The following is a 22,882-nucleotide window of genomic DNA, read 5'->3' as shown; positions in this document are numbered from 1 at the left end:
CCCTGACATTCTTTACAATCCTATATTGTACTGAATGATTATGAGTGCACCTTGCACTTACTTCTTTTGAGCATCATTAAAAAAAAATATGGTCATTGGGGCGCCTGGGTGGCTCAGTTGGTTAAGTGTCTGCCTTCGGCTCAGACCATGATCCCAGGATCCTGGGATTGAGCCCCGCACTGGGGCTCCCTGCTCAGTGGGAAGCCTGCTTCTCCCTCTGCCTCTGCTGCTCCCCCTGCTCGTGCTCTCTCTCTCTGTCAAATAAATAAATCTCTAAACTAAAAAAAATATATGATCATTATCCTAAATTGAATTATAGTTTATTTTTTTCAGGATACCAAGTACCTTAATTTAATATCATTTGAAAATCTGTGCAGTATTGTTTTGACTTTTTTGAATAAACAGAAAATATGTTGATTATTATGGGTCTTAAGAGTAATCTCTCAATCCCTTCTTGGTGAGGCCTTGAAACAACCTGCTCATCATTCTAAAAGTAGTATGATTGAGATTTTTTTTTTCCAGTTATTAATGAGATGAACACATGTGATGGAATAAAAAATTTGTTTATTCACCTGGAAAAAATGGTATAGTTAGAAAAATGCTGTTAAGGCAGACTGATGGGGTAGGAGCTAATCTGCTCTTTCACATATTAAAGTATATTGTAAAACTATAGTATATGGTGAGGAAGCAGATACACATTTATTGAATTACTAGATGTCAGTAATTTATTATTTATATTATTGAATCTTCACAATTATCACGTTTAACAGTGAAAAACCTAGGGCTTTAAAAATATAACTGGCTCAGTGAGGTAGATAGTATTATTTGTTTATACAGTTTCATTTTCTCCAAGTCCTTAACATGCCTTTCTTGGGAAGGCAATATATTTTCCTTTGCCATTCACCTAGAGCTTGGCCAAAGCAATGGAATGTGGATAGAAAAGAGAATGTGCTGAGTTGAGAAGTAAGTATAGCCAAAACTTTGCCAGCCCTCTTGAACTCCTGCCAAAAGAATATGCTCTAACAAAAGAGGCATGGGAAACAGTCATAAACCTGACCTGGAGCCTGGAGCAAAGTCCATTTGCATCTAGCAGAACCTTGCAATGTCATAGCTGACCCAGCGACCCATGAGAAAGAAAGAAATGTTTGTTGTTGTAAGCCATGGAGATTTGGGGGAGTGTTTTTTACACAGCACTATTGCTGCAAAACCCAAACAATATTCTCAGAATCTCATTAATGTAGATCATGTTAATACAGATAAATGAAACAGAAGATAAAAATAAAATCTGGAACTAGATTACAATATATCTAAGAACTTAGTGGGAAAATTATCAGTTGCTCAAAAATGGTATGGTAACATTAACCATTTGGAAAAAAATATGGTTAGATCTCTATGTCAAAGAAAAATCTAGAAAAGTTAGAAATATAACTACAAAATATGAAAATATAAATACAGTTAGAATAAAACATATGAGAATCTTTTCTCACTAATCTTGTCATAGAGAAAGTTTAAGAATGATACCAAAGATATTAAATTAAGTGATAACTTGCAAATTTGATCACATAAAGACTTTGTATGGCAAAATGACACAAATAAGGTAAAAAGACTAAAGATATACTGAAATATATGGATATAACAAAGGATTAATATTCTTAATCTTTAAGGAGCCATTTACAAGTCAATAACAATAATATATATACTCCAGAAGAAAACCCAGAAAGGATGGAATAGCTAACTCACAAATAAATATGGAAATAACAATAGACCACAAACAGGCAAAAACACAATAAATCTCCTTTGTAATCAAGTTCTGGAAATTAAAAGAACAATGAAATACCATTTGTCATCTATCAGATTATAAAAGATTAAAAAAATAATGTCAACACTCAATACTGGAAAGGTTTGAGAGAAAAATCACTATGACGTTTTTGCGGGCCAGTTTGGCAGTATGTATCCAAAGTCTTAAAATTAAGCAGACTTGTTGATCTAGCATTTCCATTTCTTAAGGAAATTATGTGTCAAATGTGAAAAGATGTTTTAGGATATTCGTTGTAAAATATTGGAAAGTGCCTAAATGTTAGTCAGTGGAAGACTGATCAAATTATGGAACACCATGAAATAAAATATACATTTTAATGGCAGCCATTAAGAATTATCAAGATCTGCATTTATAGACTTTTAAGGACAGCAGTAATTATACATTAAAAGAAAAAGGAAGCTGGGGCACCTGGGTGGCTCAGTTGGTTAAGCCACTGTCTTTGGCTCAGGTCATGATCCCAGGGTCCTGGGATTGAGCCCCACGTCGGGCTCCCTGCTCCGCGGGGAGTCTCCTTCTCCCTCTCCTTCTGTCTGCTACTCCTCCTGCTTGTTCTCTCTCGCTCTCTCTGTCAAGTGAATAAATAAAATCTTTTAAAAAAATAAAAGAAAAAGGAAGTTATTAAACAGTATGCACAGTATGGTCGCATTTTATAAATATATGAAATATATATGAATAGAATTAGTTCTTGAAGAATAAGCAAAATTCTACTAATAGTATTTTTTTCTGGACGATAGGGTTGTGGCTGAACTTCACATAAGGAAGTCCTTTTTTTCTATAATATTTGAATGCTTTTTACAATGAGAATATTATATATTTATAGTCAGGAATAAGAGCGATAAAACACTTTCCTTTTTGAAAAGAAAAAATATTTAAAATGGCAGTATCTTCTACTACAAATACAGAAAAAAGCCTACAGGATTCAAAATAGGTCATATCTATTATTTCTTCCTTGTCTAGGTCCTCACAAATTATTCATAGAAATCTTATCTATACTAATAATTATTTTTGTTCATTACTCCTTTGCATTTCATTTCAAAAAAATGACAGTATTGTATTCTGCAGTCATTTATATTTTAGAATATTCCTCATAATTGCTATTTTCTTCAGCCATGTTTACATGATTACAAAATAAGTATATAAATAAAAACAATTACATTGAGTAAAATCAGAGTATTTCTACATAAACCAATCCTTTTAGCCTGAACTTAAACTGACCAACTTGAGATGACCAATTATTTTAGGATTATTTTTAAAATTCAAGTTCAGAAACTAAAAAATCAATTATTTAAAGAAAAAAAGCAATTAGCAAATAGTCTTCAATGAGACAAATTAACTTCACAATCACAGTTATATAATATTATTATGATATTGTATATCTTTAGAATTCTGTATATCAATCTATAAATATAGATATATAATTTAGGTATTTATAGATACATAAAATTGAGGTATAATAAACTGCAGAGCTGTGTAGGACCCACCTGAGAACAATTAAAAAACTATACTGAGAAACACAAAAATTTTTACAAATTGTTCCTAGATGGGAAAATGACAATATTATATAAAGGTGTCTCAATTCATTTATGAATTGAATGTAATTCTGTTTAGACTTTCAGGTGAGTTTTTAAATCCAGACTGCCTAAAAGGACTACCTCATAGTAAAAAGGAAAATTTCCTCTTCCCCACAATGTCCACTCCTACACCCCAAAGGTAACCATTGGTAACAATTTTTTTTGTTTATTCTTTCAGAAATTTTTTACGTGTCTATAAAGCACATATTCACATACACATGGGCATGCACACACACTTCTATGCTTTCGCTGACTTTTTTAATTATAGGAGGGATAATATCATCCATACTGTTCTACGACTTGCTTTTTCCACTTAATATATCTTGGGCATTTTTCCATAGTAAAACATATGCTCTCAAGTGAATTTTTTAACTTAATAAAGTAATTCTGAAACGTATGAAGAATAAGTAAGCAAGAATAACAAAGAGGACTTTGGAAAAAAACTACTGAAGAGAGACTTGCAATATCAGATGTAAGAATGTATAATTAAAATATTGTGATAAAGGTAGAGGAAGAGAGAAATCAGAGGAGCAGAAATTAATCTCAGAAGAGGACTCTGGAACAAATTCAGCTTGATTCAAAAGTCTTTTTAAATCAATAGGAAAGAAGTATGTCATTCAATAAGTATTCAGGGACAATTGCTGAACAACTGGAAAGAAATGATCGAATCTTCACCTCACGTGACAAGCCAAAATAAATTGCAGATTGCTTAAAGCATTAAATGCATGAAATGAAAACAAAAAACAAAAACAAACCAAAGTCATTAAATATGTAGCAGGAAATGTAAGTGAATACCTAATCTTCATAAGGAGTATTTTCTTTCTTTCTTTTTTTTTTTTTTAAGATTTTATTTATTTATTTGACAGAGAGAGACACAGCGAGAGAGGGAACACAAGCAGGGGGAGTGGGGGAGGGAGAAGCAGGCTTCCCGCGGAGCAGGGAGCCCGACGTGGGGCTTGATCCCAGGACCCTGGGATCACAACCTGAGCTGAAGGCAGACGCTTAACGACTGAGCCACCCAGGCGCCCCGTATAAGGAGTATTTTCTAAATGTACAAGCACAGGTAGAAATTTTAATGAAAACATTTGCGAAACTGGTAATTTAAAATTGCAAAAGTCGGGGTGCCTGCCTGGCTCAGTCTGTAGGGCATGTGACTCTTGATCTCGGGGTTGTGAGTTCAAGCCCCATGTTGGGAGTAGAGTTTACTTAAAAAATACTTTTTAAAAATGAAAAGGTCAATGACAAAATATGATATTACCTTGGAAAAATACTCTATAATATATGGCACAGTGTTACTATCCTTATTATATAAAAAACGCTCAGAAATTAATTTAAAAATAAAAACATATCAATAGAAAAAAAATGGATGAAGTAGAGAAAGAAGCAAGTCACTATGAAACAATATAAATGGCAAATAAACATATGAAATATATTAAAAATTTTGAGTCAAAGTAACAAAAACTAGAACAAAACTCTTTTTTAAACATCACAGTAGATTAAAAAACTGGTAACATTTAGTGTTGGTGAAGAGATGGATAAATGGACACCTTCATACCCTTCCAATCTGGAAGACACTTTGGATTTCTGTGTTAAAGCTTGTAAAAAAACTGTTTGATCCTCAAATTCCCATCTTGGGAATTTGTATGGAGGATATAATTGTAGATGTATGCAAGTATTGTCTGCAGAGATGTTCATCATAGCATTGCTTATAATGTAGGAAAGCTAGAAACCACTGAATATAGTGCCAGAGAACTTGTTAGGTAAACTATTGTGTACCATACAGGCATTCAGAATAATTCTGGGCACAAACATTTAATGACATGGGAAAATATTTGTGATATATTTTAAGTGAAAAGTGTAGCTCACGAATAAGGTGCCCTGTATTCTAATTATTTTTAATACGTATTATTGCACAGAAAAATACGCTGTAACAATATGCCTTAAAATATTGACAGTGACTATCTCTAACTAGTTGGGCTATGGGTGATTTTTATTATATTATTTCCATAATTTTCACAATAAACACTTACTAATTTTATAATCAGCAATAATGTTATAAAAATAAAATCCTGGGACACCTGGCTGGCTCAGTCGAGTAGAGTGTGTGACTCTTGATCTCGGCGATGGAAGTTCGAGCCCCACATTGGGTGTAGAGATTACTTAAAAAAATAAAATCTTTAAAAAAAAAAAACCTTAAACAAATGTTTATGATGCAGACATTGAAATTTATGTTTTTTCTCAAGTGACTGGTTGCTTTGGGTCACTTTGTTTAGGTGTAAGCCCAGGTTAGCTTGTCAGCATTTCATTGAGAAAATATACCAAGTAAATCATGAGAATAAAATTATATGTTGATTTTGTAAAAAATCATGATCTTCTGTTAGACAAAATCACAGAGCTAAAATACGCAGTATTTTCATTTTTTAAAAAGAAACAAATTACTATAATAATTAGAAGAATTCAATTAGCATTATACTCCTTTAAGTAAAGATTAAATGGCTCCTCCCTAAATTTTATTATGTAATCCCCCTTCATTTTCTAATTAATGGGAACACAAATAAGTATAATTATAAAATTTAATACTCAGCAACAGATCATATTTTTAATAAAAAATTTCTAAATATTTTTCCATATACTTTCCCAGGGAACAAATCATACCACAGAATAGGGCAAATAAACTCTAGGAAACATTCTTTATTTGTTCTTTCCAGAAAATGCTAACTTGTTGATTTGGTGACAAACATGTATACATACTGTATTAAAAATAAAATTAATGTAAACCTAATGAAATGTTAAAATTGTGAAGCACAAAGCAGCTAGTTAAAACGATCCATTCTTTCTCATGTATCCTATCATTTGCTATTTAAATTAGTAGAACAAACTTTGCACAATCCTCACATGGTTCATTCACATAAAACTTTAAAATTTAGACTCCCAAGTAGCAAATAATGTACATGATATTATTTTAGGATCTGATTTTAGGTCTGCCTGATTTGGCTGGCAGTGTGATAAGCAGCATGTGAACAGGAGGGGTCAGTTCCAAGCAGAGCCTGAATGAGAAGAGCAACTCATTTTCCATGAGCGAGACGCCTTTTTAATTTACCAGCGCATCCTCCATCTGAAACCAGGTGCTATTCCCACAGGAGAAAACACTGCCCTCCAGTGGTCTTCACTGGAGAAATGGAAATAGTTTCAGGTACCATGATTGCAGCACTTAGAGAAAACATTGTGTGTATAGCTAGTCTTGTTTCTGGCTGTATTTCTTAAGCTGAAAACTACGTCTACAACCAAGCATAAGGACAAAACCTCCAAAGAAAATTCTAGTATATAAGTAGTTACTCCAGTTAAATAGTCATATTAGCTACGAGAAACGATTATGGCTTTCCGACCTCCAAAGCTGACCATTTATTTGACAGTCACAATTGGATTATGTTACCCACCTATAGCTTGTCACTTCCCAGATAAGGAAAAAGAGATTTCATCTCTATGTTTCCCTTGTTGGCCAATTTTTTAGCTAAAAGACATTTAAAATTGTGCAGCAGGCAGAACCCCAGGGGACTGAACAGTGTTCCAACATCCTTAAAGGCTTCCCATCACTTGAAAAACCAAATTCTTCCTCCTGTTTCTTAAACTAACCAAAGTAGGCAAAAGCAATTTTAAAAAGTCTTTGTGTCTAGCATTGGAAGTTTCTCATATTTCACACCATTATATAAATGTCACTCTAACCTATATGTATCACAAATGCTACGCTAAATTAGGGCCAAATTTGCAACCTAGTTTAACTGGGTTTCCTCTTTTTGCAAATGCAGTTTTTGTGTCTGCATTTAGCAATGCATACAAAACTGTCCGTGTAGCTAACTGCTTCGAATTGCTAAATTTGAGGATGGATGTGTAGATCGCCCGAGTCTTTATGCTTGTGCCAAAGCAATCCTGTTTCTAGGCATATAAAGACTTCCTAATCAAATGGACCTCGATTACACTGCTAAATTCTTGGGACTACTTCATTGAGTCTTTGGATTTAGTAAAGGAAAAATGGAATTTTAAGGGGGCAGAGATGGTTTCCTAACCTCCCATCCCTCTATCCTTCAGACACCAGAATGGAAGTGCCTCACCGAAGAGCAAGGACTAGTCCCACAGCCGTAGGGGCTCATCCGTTACCAGCCATGTGACTTAAACTTGGCCACATTTTCCTTGTCAGTGGATAAAGATAATAATGACCATCACAATCACCATCACTGCTTAGACTATTAAAACAGTGGCCACGTAAATGTCCTAGAGGCATGATTTTCTAAAAATATTACTCTTTTACCATCTTAAGTCAAGGCTCTTCATTCAGTTTACTACATAGAAGATGTGCTGAGTCCTCCAGATAAATTCTCCAAAACAAATGCCCTGTGATATTAAATATTAAGTAAAATATTTTAACATCATATTGTTCAAATATAGCATCTTAAAACAAATGCCCTGTGCTCTTAAATATTACATAAAATATTTTAACATCATATTGTTCAAATATAGCATCTTTAAGTATGAATCAAGATTTTTCTTCTTTTCAACCCCACAGAAGATGGTATCTATTATATATTCACCTGGACTCACTTCAGACTAAAAAAATGACAAACATAAAATTATAATTATCCTGAAAATGGTATAGGAATTAGACATGTTTGGCTATATTGGACCTAATTGTAAAGTCTTTGGTCTTGAAAGTATACAGTCCCACAGCCACACCTGTTCTGGCTATTTATTCAATTTAGAAAATATACCCTTCAGAAAGGAACACTGCTTCCTTTAGGAGGTTAATGTGTTCTCCTTTCAGATGAAGAAAAACTTAACAAACACATTTTAATAAGACACATCGTTTCCCCCTGTCCCTAGCTGTGCTAATGAGTTTTTACTGAGCCATGGTCCCGCATCTTCATCTGTTTCCACTGTGTACACGTGCAGCATTATAAGACGTAGTTTCCATCTGGATAAATTAATCCAGTGCTGTCTTCACTGCCTATGACATTTCATCAACCACCTCATTATGATACTTTGTGTCCTATGACAGAGAATCTTTGATTAATCAAAATAGTTTTTATAATACTACAAACTTTATGATTCAAAAGAGTAGGATACATTGAACTGAGACTATAACAATGATTTGATAAATATGCTATATTAGAAATTTTTGAGATGAAGTTCCATTTAAAGATGGAGCAAAATAATACAGCTAGATATTCCGATAGTGCATACGTATTACATTGAACCCCTGTATAAACATTATCTGTGTATTAATAAATGCAAAGAAAATAAACTATGGTTATAACAGTTATAGCTAATCTAAATTAGACAATGAAACATAGGAACTTGTGGCATTCTGAATTTTGAAAAATGCATCATATTTGTGACAGCATCAAAATAATCTAAAGTCAGAACACCTTCCCTGGATATAATTATATGATTATAATTCTCTACCTTGACAGATGACATTTTTAGAAAACTCTAAATACAACTTCTAGTATATGCATTAAAATAAAATGTTAACAGATAGACAACTCACCATAGTATAAGTAACACATTCAAATTTAGTAATTTATTTTCCAGGTGGAAACCAGGCTTCTTGGAAGACTTCAAACTATGCCAAATGGTCTGATTTTACCATAGAGGTAGGCACTAAAGGACTAAATTTACTTTTGTGTAATTTTTGTTAACTACATTTTACATGCAAATGTCTATACAACCATGTTAATGAAGTTATAGAGAAGGAAAGAAAGTTGGCATTCCCATTTTTCTGTTTTATTCAAAAGCAACTTTCCAATTGACTTGCTATATCATTTTAAACCACTTTTCATTTAGTCAAAAGAAAATAGAAAAGCCTAACAATGCTTTCAAACTGGATCACAAGTCAAGAAAAATAATATCTTACTTATGAACAGAATACAGGCTTGACAATTTTTCTCCTGTACCTTAAATTTTCAGAACATAGACTATTTCTATTGGAAACAGACAAAAAAAAGTTCTGTTAATCATAAGTATTTAGAAAGTGCAATCTACTGACCCAGAGTTGGTCACTTAGTGGGGAAAAAAAAATTTGTCCTTCTTATTAGGAGCTCAAAATTTTTTGCACCCAACATGGGATTGGATGCTTAATTGACAGTTATCCAAAATCTTCTTTTCCAAGAAATATAAACAAATATATTTAAATTCTGCATGGGTGAATTTTCTATTAACATTTTGGTATTCACGCTTCAAAGCCCATAGTGGCATTGAAAAGTATTGCTTTCAAGGGGGATGTTAATCCCAAATTTGTCTCAGATTATAAAAGAAGTGTCCCTAGGGCCTAAGACAAAGAATGTTTTTAGAAATAAAGGCACACTTGATTTGTAATAGAACTGAAAGTGAGAACATCAGAAGTGTAGGGGATAAAAGGAGAAAAAGGCAGAGGTAATGGCCACAACTCTGCATTTATGGTCCACGTTACAGCCAGGACCAATACAATCTCACCCGCAGAACACCCAGAAAAAGAGAGCAAAATAAAACCTCCTTCACTTTCGCACATTGAAGGGAATTAGGATCCTCACTCAAATTCCAAACTCCTGGAACTTGGAAATATCTGTAAAACCCCCAACACCAAGGTTTCTGAAACCTGCCACATCCCAGAAACAAGCAGATCTTCAACCATGGAAATATGACTATTAAGAATTCACAGATTATCTGAAACATTTACTAATCACCCCACCCCCAAGCTAGAGGGAGAGGAAGACTCCAAGCATTGGGGAAAGCCCACTGTGAAAATGCCAGGCCCTTCTTAGGCCTTAGGTTGTCAACCTAATTCCAGCCACGACTATTACCTGACTCTACCAGGGAAAACAGTGTACTTCTGTGTGTGTGAATTGGGGTGGGGTGGGGGTGGGGCACCAGGATGTCAAGACATTTAACACATTCATACGATTTTTTTTTTTTCTTTAAACATTTGAGACTGTTGTGTTTCTACATGCTGGGCAACATAAATCATAAATCTTGCTGGATTTCTGCTACTGCTGTGTGAAGCCTAGAAACGGCATTCCGGTCAATGGGAGGAAGAGACAGACAGAAATCAAGACAGAGACAGGCAGTACCCCCAGGACGTGAAGCTTGCTCCTCCTGCAAGCTGGAGTGGAAGGAGATGGTGACATCCAGAACAAAATGTTTTTGCCACGAGGACGCTAAAGCTCTTGCTTTGTGATCTCTGTGTATGAGAAAGCATGATCAATGGAAGGGACTTAATTTTCCCCCTTTTCTGGAATCAAAATATGAGGGCTTTTTAGTTATTTTTAAACTTCTTCCTGTAGAGTCCATTGCTGTGTTCCATGGAACAGACAAAACTCAGCAAGACAACAAAGACTTGATCTGCAGGAGAGAAGGTAATAAAGAGCAGGTCCTCTCCAGAGGGTAATTAATCCTTAGTCATTCATCCTAGAAGTCCCAGTTACAGTGGAGGTTAATGTTCAGGTAGCTTCTTTCTATTTTCTTAAAAAATTTTTTAAACATTTTTTTTTTTTTTGCAGAATGTTATACTATTAATTGCCAATTTGCATATGTGTGCAGCTGCTGTTTTGGCTCTGAACTCAATCCGATAAGCTTGCTGGAGGTATCGCAGAGCACTTGGCAGCTTTCCTATTTGAAAAGAAAGCCTCTCCCCACTACAGAACAGCTGATCGTCTATCAGCGATAGACCCTGATGGCGTGAATTACAATTACACTACTTTTCACACTAAATCTGGGTGATAGCTACTTGGAAAGAAGTTTCATCATTTTTTACCACAAACTGGAAAAAGAATTACATGGTCATGCTGTGCTTTTAAAGGCAGTTTGGTTCACTTTTGTCTATTTAACACCTAATTCCAAGAAGTCCATAGGCATCCAGAGATCTGAATGGCGCGTAATGAATTCACTGTTTAGATTGAAGATTTTTAAAATCTACCTCAAATTACATTTATTAACAAGGCGACCAGGAAGTGTTAAAGTTGTTAGACGCTTCATTTATTAAATAATTTGTGGGTATTTTCAGTTGTCATATCTAGAGTCATGGGGTTTGCTTATTTTTTTTTAATTAGCAATCCAAAACAATGCTACTGCAATTTAACAATTCATCACATAATCTTGGGCTCTTCAGTTCAGCTGTTAATGTTAGATAATTCAGATTGTTATTTTGATCTGTTTATAAATGATTTAGGTTGCATTGTGCCGTGAGGAGAAGCGCAGCGGCGGAGCAGAAGATCCTTCTCGTCTTTACTGCATGGCTCAGGAGAGCTGAGGGGACTTCCAAAAATGCATTTGGGGAGCTTAGCGTCTAGCTGGAGCGAACAAGCGATGGGGGCGAGGGCCCCTCGTAATGACTTGATTTATTATCAGTAGTTAGCTTCCTTCGTTATTAATTTACATTTCCTGTCTGCTTGGAACACTGAGGCAGGCCCTTCTCGCCAAAGTGCGTCTTCATAGAATCCTACATCCCTCGCATTTTTTTTTTTTTTTTTCTGGGACAGGAGAAAGTACCTTCTTCCCTCTTCTTGCGAGAACCGACCAATCATCAGAAACTGTTACGAGGCCCCTAAACATCCCTCTCCTCCTCACTCTCCGCTCAGATCGCCTCCCCTCCCACCTGGACATTTTAATCCATTTGTTTCAAACACCAAAACCAAACCAAACCAAACAAGAACAAGAGGTAAACCCACCTCAAGCAGCAGAAGTGGAACACACTCATCCTGACGTAGTTAACCTAAGAGAAAAATAGATTGTTTTCCTTTTTTAGGCGCTAGCTTTATTAGATTTCTCACTCTCACAGATTATCCGAAGACTACCCATTGATTGATCGCCCGTAGAGCTGCATTTGGTGTAAAGAAAAAACTCACAGCTTTATTGGCTCCCAGGAGACAAAACAAACAGAACAAGATATTCATATTAATGCAAACAATGCAACAAATGAGGGGAAGAACCTCCCGGCTGGAGCGAGGCGCGGAGCGGCGCGGCCGGGCGGGGAAGGGCCTGGGGGCCTCCCGCCCGGGAGCCGGAGCCGGGGCCTGCCTCCCCGGCCCCCCGGCCCCCGGGCCCGGAGCGGTCGGTCCCCCGCGCCGCTCCCCGGCCATCCCGGCCCGGGGCCCGGCTCCCGGCCTCCAGGCCTGGCGGGTCCTCGCAGCGCGCAGGCCTCCAGTGCAGGCCTCAGGGAAGGGCCTGCCTAGGCCCCTCCACCCTTCGCAGGGCTGGGCTGCAAGGGTCGAAAAGCCCTCCTCGCTTTCTCCTTTCCCTCTCGGTCCGCTCCAGGAGCCCAGTACCTGAGCCTCAGTCTCCCCTCGGCTCCGGCTCCGGGTCAGAGGCGGGAGGGAAGCCCTCGGGGGCGCGCCTCCCCACCCACCTGACCCACCCGGAGGGAGAGGTGGAAAGGGGCCCGGCAACTCTGGAAGGGAGGAAGCCACGCGACACGGAGTCTCTCTCTTGGAGAAGCTCACCGTAGCGTGGAGGAGGCTATATAAACACACATTTAAACACAAAACACTGTGAGATCGAAAGCAAGGGGAGCAGTTTGTACGGCAAATGCTGAGAGAGATTTAAGAGGCACTGAGGTCTCCCTTGAGGAATGAAAAAGGAAGAAAGACAATTCCAGGCACAAAAAGAGGTAGTTACCTCACACCTAATCACCCTCACCCCCAAAATCCACAAAGAGCAAAAAAAGAGAAAAGAAAGAAAGAAAGAAAAAAACTAGAGGAAAATCTGTTAAGACTTGATTTCACATCGTTACAAGTCAATGAAATATTAAAAATAGGGCTCCCAAATACTGCATAGGGCATACTTACAGTAAAAAATGATTTGTTGTTTATCTGAAATTCAAATTTAACTGGGCATCCTGTATTTTTATTTGCCAAATCTGGCAATACTAACTAAAAAAAAAAAGCAAGGCTTATGCTCTGATGTATATTAATAGAATAATCGGGATAGTAAGGACTTTTCAATGGGACTTTGACTTTGAAAGGAAATGAGTTGCCTTCACAGGATCCTTTTCCAAGCATATAGTAGGGTGGAGGAAGAAATGATGGAAACACGCGGAAATGTCCTTATTTGTTGGAAGAAGTAGCGGTGTCATTGTTGACGAGGAAATGGGCCGGGGTTCCTTCCCAGAGGCCGGCTCCCTTCCAGGCTAGGACAGAGCTCCCAGAGCCTGCCTGGAAGTAGAGTGTCAGTGGGACTCCCATGTCAGGATTAGATGTTTTCTACCACTTAGTATGGAGCCACATTACTCATTGTATCTATTTTGTTTCCGAAAGAGACAAAGTTGGGACCTGAAAACTTTTAAAGGTGGAAGGGAAAAGGAAAATCTGCTTTGAAATTTCTCAAGGGCTCTCACCTATAAACAGATCTCATCCAGGCCTTACAGATGCTGAAAGAAAAGACTTTCAAAATGCCAGTGGTAGAAACCTCAAGAAAAACAAAACAGTGGGTCTTTGCATGTTGGAATGGGGTGTGTGTGTGTGTGTGTGTGTGTGTGTGTGTGTGTGTGTGTGAATCGAAAAGCTGAACGGTGGAAGCCTGCTGCTTGCATTTCTCCCTCAGTCCTGGTTAGTGAGAGCTTTTTCAAGGAAGCTTTATCACCCTTACTGATACTTTGGATTCCCAGTGAGCTTGCCTTCCTTTTTTTTTTTTTTTTTTTAAAGATTTTATTTATTTATCTGAGAGAGAATGGGAGACAGAAAGCATGAGAGGGGATAGGGTCAGAGGGAGAAGCAGGCTCCCTGCCGAACAGGGAGCCCGATGTGGGACTCGATCCCGGGACTCCAGGATCATGACCTGAGCCGAAGGCAGTCGCTTAACCAACTGAGCCACCCAGGCGCCCAAGCTTGCCTTCCTTTTAAGCCAACTGCTTGAAGTTGGATGAGTACACCCACACGGGCTGCCCCTTTAACAACTGCAAGGGGAGAGACTATTTGTCTAATGAGAGCTGTTTCCAGAGTTGATTCACCAACATGTAAGGGAAGATAATATAATGCTGAGACCTCCTCATGGGCCTCAGGGCCATCTTGAGACAAGTGAAGGCCAACTCTTGAACCAATGAAACATTTGTTTGGTTTAGGGAATGTTTTAGTTCCAGTTGGATAGTTTCAGAAAATATATAGACTTACTTCCAATTCATACTGGTTAACTTGTTTTTCTTTACCTTACAAACTCTAACCTTCGGTTTAGAGTTTAGACAATTAAAGTTAGCGTTGTGGTTTGGGTGTTATGGTGAGGTTTAACTCCAAGCTTTTGAGATGCAAATCTCTTTTACTTTCTCTCCTACCTTAGTTTGTGTCTTAAGCTTCAAAATTACATTCCAACACTTGCTGCTTGGAGCAAGGAAAGAGAAATGCTTGACATTCAGTGCACTAAGGTGCTTCTTCCTCCCAGCAGAACTGTTCTGAGGCCTGCCTTAGGGTGGTGATAAATGGATAATCCCTAAATAATTCATCCCACCCATGGTCAGGTAATGTCAGCCTCCCCACTGTCCCTGTGGTTTGGTATAATGGTTAGTCCTCTATGTACAAAAGACTTCTGATAGAATGATTTAAGCTTCCTATGAAGCCAAGTACAAAGCCAGTGAAAAAGTGTAGTTATTTTAAGGTGAAGGATTATTATGGAAAAAATAGTGGATTGAAAGACAGGAGAGCTTGAGTTGGGTTCTAACAATTTGAGTGGGTTTGAGAGACTCATTCATCCTCTTTAAATGCAGTTTATTTGGGGTTTATTGTTTGTTGGGTTTTTTCATCCACACAAAAAGAAAGTTGGATTAGGCAATCTTTGAGATTTTGTTATTTCAAAAACAACTATTCCTTGAATTAATTAGTAAGTGATGACTTATCTTTTGTACTCTGCTTCCAAAAGATATAAGTAAGATATTTAAGGAATGTATTCATGATGCGGCTCTAAACAACAAAGGAATCATGGGCACACTTCAGGTTACCCAGGCATTCCAGATTCCAAGGGGATATTCAAATGAAGGAGACCAGTTCAACATCAAGAGATACATAAGCAGGTGCAAATACTCTGGAGAAGGGTGAGCAAAGACTTAACCCTGAACAAACAGGACAAGGGGATAGATAACACGTTTGAGAACCTACGGTGGAGCCCTATTTGGGGAATGAGACCTGAGAAAGAAGACTGCAATAAAGAGAAAGCTAAAGTTACTTAGTAAATATACGTGGTATCATCATTCTCAATATTCTAGTGTTTGCTGCATTTTAAGTATATGAATTCATCCATGAGGTGCTCTGAGGCTGGAGGAAGTTAGCAATCTAGTTGTAACTGGTTCTAGAAAAGACCCAAAAAACTCACTTCCTTACATCCAATCAGGGTTATAAAGTGGTATGTCTTTTAATTTGAGGCCCTCCTTGTGCTGTAAGCTCCAACAAGCTTTCGCTAAACAGACTTCATTCACATTCTGAATCTGGTTTTTGTCTCACACATACTAAATTTTACAAAACAGAAAGAAACAATAGAGCTTATTAGGAAAAACTTGTTTTGAATAGTAAATTAAGCATAATGGAAATAGGCACATGTTTTAGCACAGTTTCCCTCCTTTTTTACCAATTGAACATTTACATCTTTTTCAAAGTGCTGTGATTTTCCCCTTAAGTCTTAAGCTGGCATCCCATACTTTCAATAAATGAGACTTACATCACTTGTATCTACTGAGAGGAGTCATTGTAATACTGTGTATTCCAAATGTGCAGCCTCCTTAAAAAGAGTTTTACGCAGTCTTCCCTGAGCTGTATTAACCAAATCATTGTGGCATTCTAAGAATCCAAAGAACTACCCGATTTCAAAGACAGTGTAAAGCAACTGTCAGTTCTGACATGTTTCAAATCATCGTACCCTGTTCTTGGAGACTTGGAAGCCGGTACATTCAGAGGTCCACCTGACTAGATGGGTTGTTACCAAGAGATATGCCCCAGGTGGAGGCATCTTCAAAGCCAATATATTTGCTTTATAACTGGTGTCAGATTGATGTATATATTAAAAAATCTTGGAAAATGATCTCAAAAAGGAAGTAACAGCCCAATGAGCCATATGTTCAGGGAACCTAACAGGTTTCCATTGGGACCAAATTTCACTTCACCTTTTTGTCCTTATGTGCAAATAAAAACTTATCTGTAAATACACCATTAAAACAACCATGCAAATTTGTGAAGTCTGTAGACTGAGAAGAAATTGCATTAAGCGCGTAACAACAACCAAGACATTGGAAGGTAAAGAGTTTGATTAGATATTAGAAATACATACACAGCATGGAACTGAACTAAATGTATTTGAACTCTATAAGTTTACCACTTCAGAGAGAGATTATGGTTCTATAGAATTGGTTAATGAAGAAAAGTCTAATGAATAGTTAATGAGTTGGTTAATTTTGATGCTGATGGAGCACCTGAATCTCCAAATTTACATTAGTAAATGTAAAGTAAAATTTTTTTCCTGTTAGGTAGGTTGCTATTTTAACAGATTCCCATGCCAGGGAGTTTTCCAAATGCCAGATAATACTCTAGCACCGAGAAGTCTGTGATGCAGTGAGGGTAGAGAGGCCTGCTTAGTGGTTTTCCAAGGAGTAGAAACCAAAAAAACCATTATTTATACAAAATTCTTGAGGTAACTCTTTTAAGAATTCTCAATTTTAAAACTTTTAAACATTCTGTGTTATTCTGTTGTAGATCCCAACAATCTTGCATTCAGCTATTGTATTGGTATGCCTTGGGCATCTTCTAAAAGGAAAACTGATTCATTCTGTGTGTTTGTGCAGGTTTTCATATGACTAGATCAATGATTATGATATAAAACACCAAAATTTACTCAAGTCATTTTTATTTTATTCTCTTGTGTTGTATTTTAACCATGACACATTACAAACAGGGAGGGGTAGAGAGAATACTATAAATGAAACTCTCAGGTATAAATGACAGCTTTATCGAATCTTCACATTTTAAATTGATCTTTTTTAAACGAACATTTGTGTGTGTAAATTGATGCAATGGTAAAGGTCAGCCGAAAAAAAAAATTATACTGGTTGGATTATCTTTCAGGGGCTTTCCTTTTCCATCTACATTTTTGGGGAAGGAAGTTTTATGATGTTAATTTAAACACCTGCTTAGCTAAATAGCACAGAACACGTTGGAAGGAACCGCATTCTCGTTCAGTCCAAATTCCTACCAGTCCTCTGAAGCTATGTTTCGTTTAACCCACTGAAGCCACAAGAACGGCAGTGTTTCAATGTTTTAATCTCTAAGGGTAGTTTATGTAAGATGTAGAATAGTAAAAATGTAGGATATAGGTAAAAGAGCATTTTAAGCAAAAGCTTGGAGCTCAACAATCAGCTTTTAAACTAAAAAAGTAGGAGGAAATTGTATCAAAACCTCAGGTCCTGGGCCTGCCTGCCTCAAGAGGTAGAGCAGAGACTCAGGTTCTGGATTCTCCTCTGTCGGGAGACAACTTCACTCAGGTCAGAGCACTGAGAGGAGCAACAGGCAGAGAGCTGCGCTTCCAGAAATGCCCCGGCGCCCTCTTGCCTCCAAGTCTAAGCGGCAGAGGGTGGGGTGGCCGTTTTCTTAAAGGCTTTCTCTCACCAGCAACAGTTTAATGGGGGTGTCTCTGGAGGTCCAGCCTTGGAAGCAGAACTACTGCGAAGGCCCTTTGTCTTCCTCTGTCTGATTTCTAAGTCGTGTGCGCTATTCTGGCTTGGTGGGCCGAGGAAGGTTCTGGGGGTGTCTGTGGGGCTCAACGAGGGAGCCTTTGCTAGGGGCTGACTTCGCCCGCTGCCCGGCTGGCCTGGAGCGGGCTGCGGACCGCGAGAGGCCTGTGGGGCGGCAGCCGTCCCAGGGCCGGGCGTCGGAGCTGCAGTCTCTCCAGGGGCCTTCCTTGCCTTTCTGGTCTCCACTCTCTTCCCACTCCTGTCTGTGCCACCTGTCCCTTCGCCCTTCGTGAATTCGCTTGGGTTCTCACTCGCTGCCCAGCTCGTTCAGCCCACCAGCAGAAAGCAAGTGGGCACAAGAATGCTGGCTCCTGGGCCTCTTCCGCACGAGGTGGAAGCGAGAGCGCGGGCCCTCGCCCCACCCCCAGGAGGCGCCCAGGGGTGGGCACCCGGCGCAGGCCGGCCCTCGGCGCGTGGCGCAGCAGCTCGGGGCGGTTCCCGCCCGCCGCGCGCTTACAGCCGGGCCCAGCGAAGGATGCCCGCGGCGAGCTGCGCGGGGGCTCCCGACCTGCGAGGGACGCGATAGCGGTGGCTGGGTTCCACTTGCCAGTGGCGGGAAGGACGCGCGGGAAAGCGAGGGAGCAGGAAGCGGGCGGCGACGGCGGGCCCGCTGGAAAGGAGGGAGCGCCGCAGGCGGGAGGAGGGAGCGCGGAGGAGGGAGGCCGGGGTGGGGGGAAGGAGGGAGCGCGGCAGGCAGGCGGAGGGAGGGCTGATTAGCATGCAGCAGCGCTCGCGCGCCCGGCTCCATTGTTTTAACACCTCCCCTCTCCTCCGCGCCAATCTGTCACCGTTCAGCAGGCGAACGCTGCTGCCTCAAATGCTGCTCTTCTCAAATGAGACGGATAATTAGTTGCCCCGCACGAATGCCGCACTCTTCTCACCCCTGATTGCTATCACCTTCTTGCTCCTGGCAGTTTTGACACCTCGTAATCAGCCTGCTGCTTTTCTCTTTTCTTCCCGACTTCTGCTTCCCTCCCCCCACCCCCCAGTTTGTTTATTTATTTATTTATTTACTTACTTACTTACTTATTTATTATTAGTAGTAGTATTATTATTTTAAATGCAAGCCTGGTTCCTATTTGGACGAGGCCTCCGCGGAGTTAACCTCGCGCGTATACAAGTGCGCGTATATGCGTCTATGTAAAACAGGGTGTATGCGCGTGAGTAGGGGGCGGCCTGGCAGTTTTGCGGGAAACACTGCTTCCACGCGGAGAGAATTCTCTCCTCCTGAAGAAATTTTTGGGAAGGGAGGAGTTGAGGAGAGGGGCGGGAGGGGAGAGTTGGGGAGACCTCAATTAATGCTTTAAAGATCTCTTAGAAATTAACAAACTGGGGAGTCTCGGAATCTGCTGTCAGAAGCGTGTTCTCCCCGCTCTCCTCTAACAAGCACTGACAGTCTAATTACTGTAGCTACAAGCAGCTGTCGAGGCAGCAGCCCGGGAGAGAAGGCGCCACAGGCGGAGCGCACCAGGCCGGCCCCTGCGCGCGGCCCAAGCGCCCGGACCGGCCCGACTCCGGGGACCATGGAGAGAAGGGCAAGGCCCCGCAACCGAGAGCCCCGCGAGCAGAAGGCGGGCCTGGGAGCCAGCGGACACGTTTATCGTTTCATATTTATAAAGTCTTTACCTTGAAGGTTAAAAGATGTGAAAAAAAAGGAGGGGACGTGGGGGAGTGGGAAGAGTATCTCCTGAGTTTCCAGCCACCCCTTTTCTACCTCCTCGAGCTCTCTCCCTCCCTCGGTGTTGGTAAAATAACCACGCAACCCGGGCTGAGGGGGCGGGGTGAGCCAGGCTGGAGTGTAAGAAAGCAGATGTCCCCGCTGGCAGCAGCCTCAGCCTCCGGGGAAAGCTGCACGGGGTGGGGGGAGGGGGGCCCTCCCGAGGACATTCACCTCCCACTTCTCAGGCATCCCGCTCACAACTGCCTCGTCTCGGCGGGGGTGGTTTTTTCAGACTCAGCGTTTCGCGTGTGCAGCTTTTCTACCTGGGAGCTGTTCTTACCCGGCCACGCTTAGCAGATGCCAAGATGCAGCCCCTGCACGACTCAGTAATAAGGGGCAGAGGGAGAGACCCGGCGGGTGCCCACTCCACCTTTCAAGCTGCAGCCTGTGCCACCTCTGCAGTGCGGGACTGGAGGCTGCTCTCCAGGCTGCATTTCCTGTGGCCCAAGAGGGCCTCTGTCCCTCGGAAGTTGGAGCCCTGGAACCCAAAAGGAAACAAGAGTTTCCCGCTCTTACTAACAGTGCTGGATGTGGAAGAAGGGTGGACCGGAGAAGAGTCCCTGATAACACTTTGAGTCACTTTCTGGGCTATAATTTCCTTTGGTTGTCAGCAGGCTAGTAGATGGCAACTGTGTGAGAGGGACTCTTTCTCTTCTAGAAAAGGAGAAGGAAAAAGAATCCCCGTTCACGAGATAGGTACAGTGGTATATTCTGGCTGGTAGGGCGGAGAAGTTTTTATTTTTAATTTTGTGGGAGGGGGGAAGGAGTTAAGTGAGAGGGGAGGCTGGGTGGGCTGGAGGTAGGGAAGAGACTTGGATAACTGTCTAGGTATTTCCATTCAGCCCCAGTGGCAGTGGAGGAAAAATGTACATGTCTCAGAACCCTTCACAGTGAATGCCTAATAATCGCTATGTCACCTTGGTGAGGAAGATGTCAACGTGATGTGCTTGGCACCCTGAGAAGTCGAGGCACCATTCTCATTCTTCCACGAGTGAAGGCTCTTTGCTGTGGCACAGGGGCCTCTCAAATTCCCCCATCCTAAAACCCTCCCAATTTTTAAAAACACTCCAAAGAAGGCTTAAATTCATGTTTTGAGAGTTGCAAATCAATGTTCATTTTCTAAAATGAAGCCATGCCTCAAACATTTTTAAAAATCAGAGGGCAAAGGGAAACCTAAAAAAACAAGCACCACAGGGAAGAAAAATGAAAGAGAAATCTCATTTTAAACAAAATTTTGCAGCCTTCTGGATTCGGTATCCTTGCTCTCAAATGTCTTCCAGTGGCCATCAATCAGGTTGCTGACAATGAATAACAAATTTCTGAACAACAATGTAAACATGTATAATATAAATCAATAAATGTGGATGGTCCTTACAGGGCTTTAGATTTGCTCCCAGGAAATACATGTTTCTTTGGCAAGTTTAGTTTGAAAAATAATTTTTAAATTCCAAGTGATCTACTACTCGTAATTAAATATCACCAGATCTGATATCACCCTCCTATTATTACAAAACACGAATGTTACAAACTTCCCCAAAACGTGATTTATTCCTTTATTTTTTTCACTCAGGAACAAAGAACACATTTAATGATCACAACATAAGTAACTCTTTAAATATTTAACTCATTTCATCATGTAGCTGTACACATAGTAAAATTTAAAACCATGTATATTATTTAACAAAACAATCTAAAGTGTTTAAATAATTCTACCAGTGATTTTATCACTCGGCAACAAATGTCTTAGGTTTGGTATTTACTTAAGACATTCATGTTGTCTGTTGTTCTGTATTACAGGTTTACTTAAAAAAAAAAAAATCACCTATAGCATAAATAATCTAATTTTTAGGTGAAAAACCCTATCAACATTTGACATCACCAAATTCAATAGATCTAACTAGAAATCTAAGCAATAAGCTTAGATATTTGAAACAAATATAAATTAAGGTAATAAACACTGTAAACATGAATATAATGAATTATAGTTTTATACAGAATGATCTTTTAAAAGATAATAAAAGAAAGTTACAATGCAAGTCTAGGAAAAAACTCAAATAGCTGTGACATAGCTATTTTCCAATAAATGATCTTGAACTAAGTCTGCAATCAAGTATTTATAGTATTAAAACCCAAGATCATCACACAGAACTTGATGATCACATAGAATCATCACACAGAACTGTTTTCAAATGCATCTTAAGTCTCCCCATTAAAGTGTGAATTAAGATGCCGGAGGAAATCCCCCCTGGATGTAATGGATGGTGGGAAAAATGCTTGACAGAATTCACATACTCGAGGTATATGCAGTTCTGAGACTGTGCCACTTAGTACCGATGATAAGTCACTGTCTTGATTAGGAAAGGGCTTCCAAATGGGCTGCAGGAAACAAACAAAAACATCTTCTGTTATTTGTATTTAAAAATCAACTTCCAATGAATTTCAAATTCAAATTTTTTTGTGTGGGTTATGTGCATAAACACAAAATTCCCTTATATGAAAGCAATTACCTTTCCATAGCATTAGCATGAAGACGTGACTCAATTCTCTTCATTAAGGGCACAGCTAAACTTTGATTAAGAGTCACTTAAAATACATACATGCACTTTATCTTCACATATTTAAAAATTTTCCAGTTTTACCACCAGCAAATTTTAATACCTGTTATCACAAAAGCAGTAGTTTTGGAACAACAGTCAATAATTAAGACTTTTTAAAAATTAAATTCTATCTTTTCCATTTTCCAACAGAAACCTTAAGTTATAGGGCTCTTTTTAATACACAGTACACTAGACATGAGGTGTGTAAACATGCATTTTGATCAAGAGCCATTTAAATTTTGCTATCTATAAGCAAATACACAATGAATAAAACATACAGGAATAAGTGTAGTTTTGGTTTTTGAAAAATTTTTAAAGTACTAAACAAATTCCACTGATCAGGTGTTTTTTGAAACCTCAAATATTTTATCATTCAACAAAATCTTGTTACAGAGTGCATCGTTTTGCCTTCTTTACCCTTTCTTGTGACTGAATACAGTGAAACTTGTC

The 22,882-nt window shown here is 39.4% G+C and overlaps 1 protein-coding gene across 5 annotated transcripts in view; it reads right to left on the bottom strand.

The window, feature by feature from the left end:
* Positions 1 to 21,366: 21,366 nt before the first annotated feature.
* The window catches only part of TANK (TRAF family member associated NFKB activator), a 93,938-nt gene continuing 92,422 nt past the window's right edge, over positions 21,367 to 22,882 (bottom strand). For 3 of the 5 annotated variants that reach the window (XM_021703333.1, XM_021703330.1, XM_021703334.1), the window contains one exon: positions 21,367 to 22,211. In XM_021703333.1, the coding sequence (XP_021559008.1) occupies positions 22,032 to 22,211 (180 nt within the window). In that variant the 3' untranslated portion in view covers positions 21,367 to 22,031. Of the gene's footprint in view, positions 22,494 to 22,882 lie in introns of all 5 variants that reach the window. The other 2 variants (XR_002481099.1, XM_021703332.2) reach the window with 2 other exon arrangements.

The sequence above is a fragment of the Neomonachus schauinslandi genome, chromosome 3 (genome assembly GCF_002201575.2).
Source record: "Neomonachus schauinslandi chromosome 3, ASM220157v2, whole genome shotgun sequence".
NCBI lineage: Eukaryota > Metazoa > Chordata > Mammalia > Carnivora > Phocidae > Neomonachus > Neomonachus schauinslandi.
Note: the sequence above shows the minus strand (reverse complement) of the source record. Positions and strands in the feature narration are given on the sequence as shown.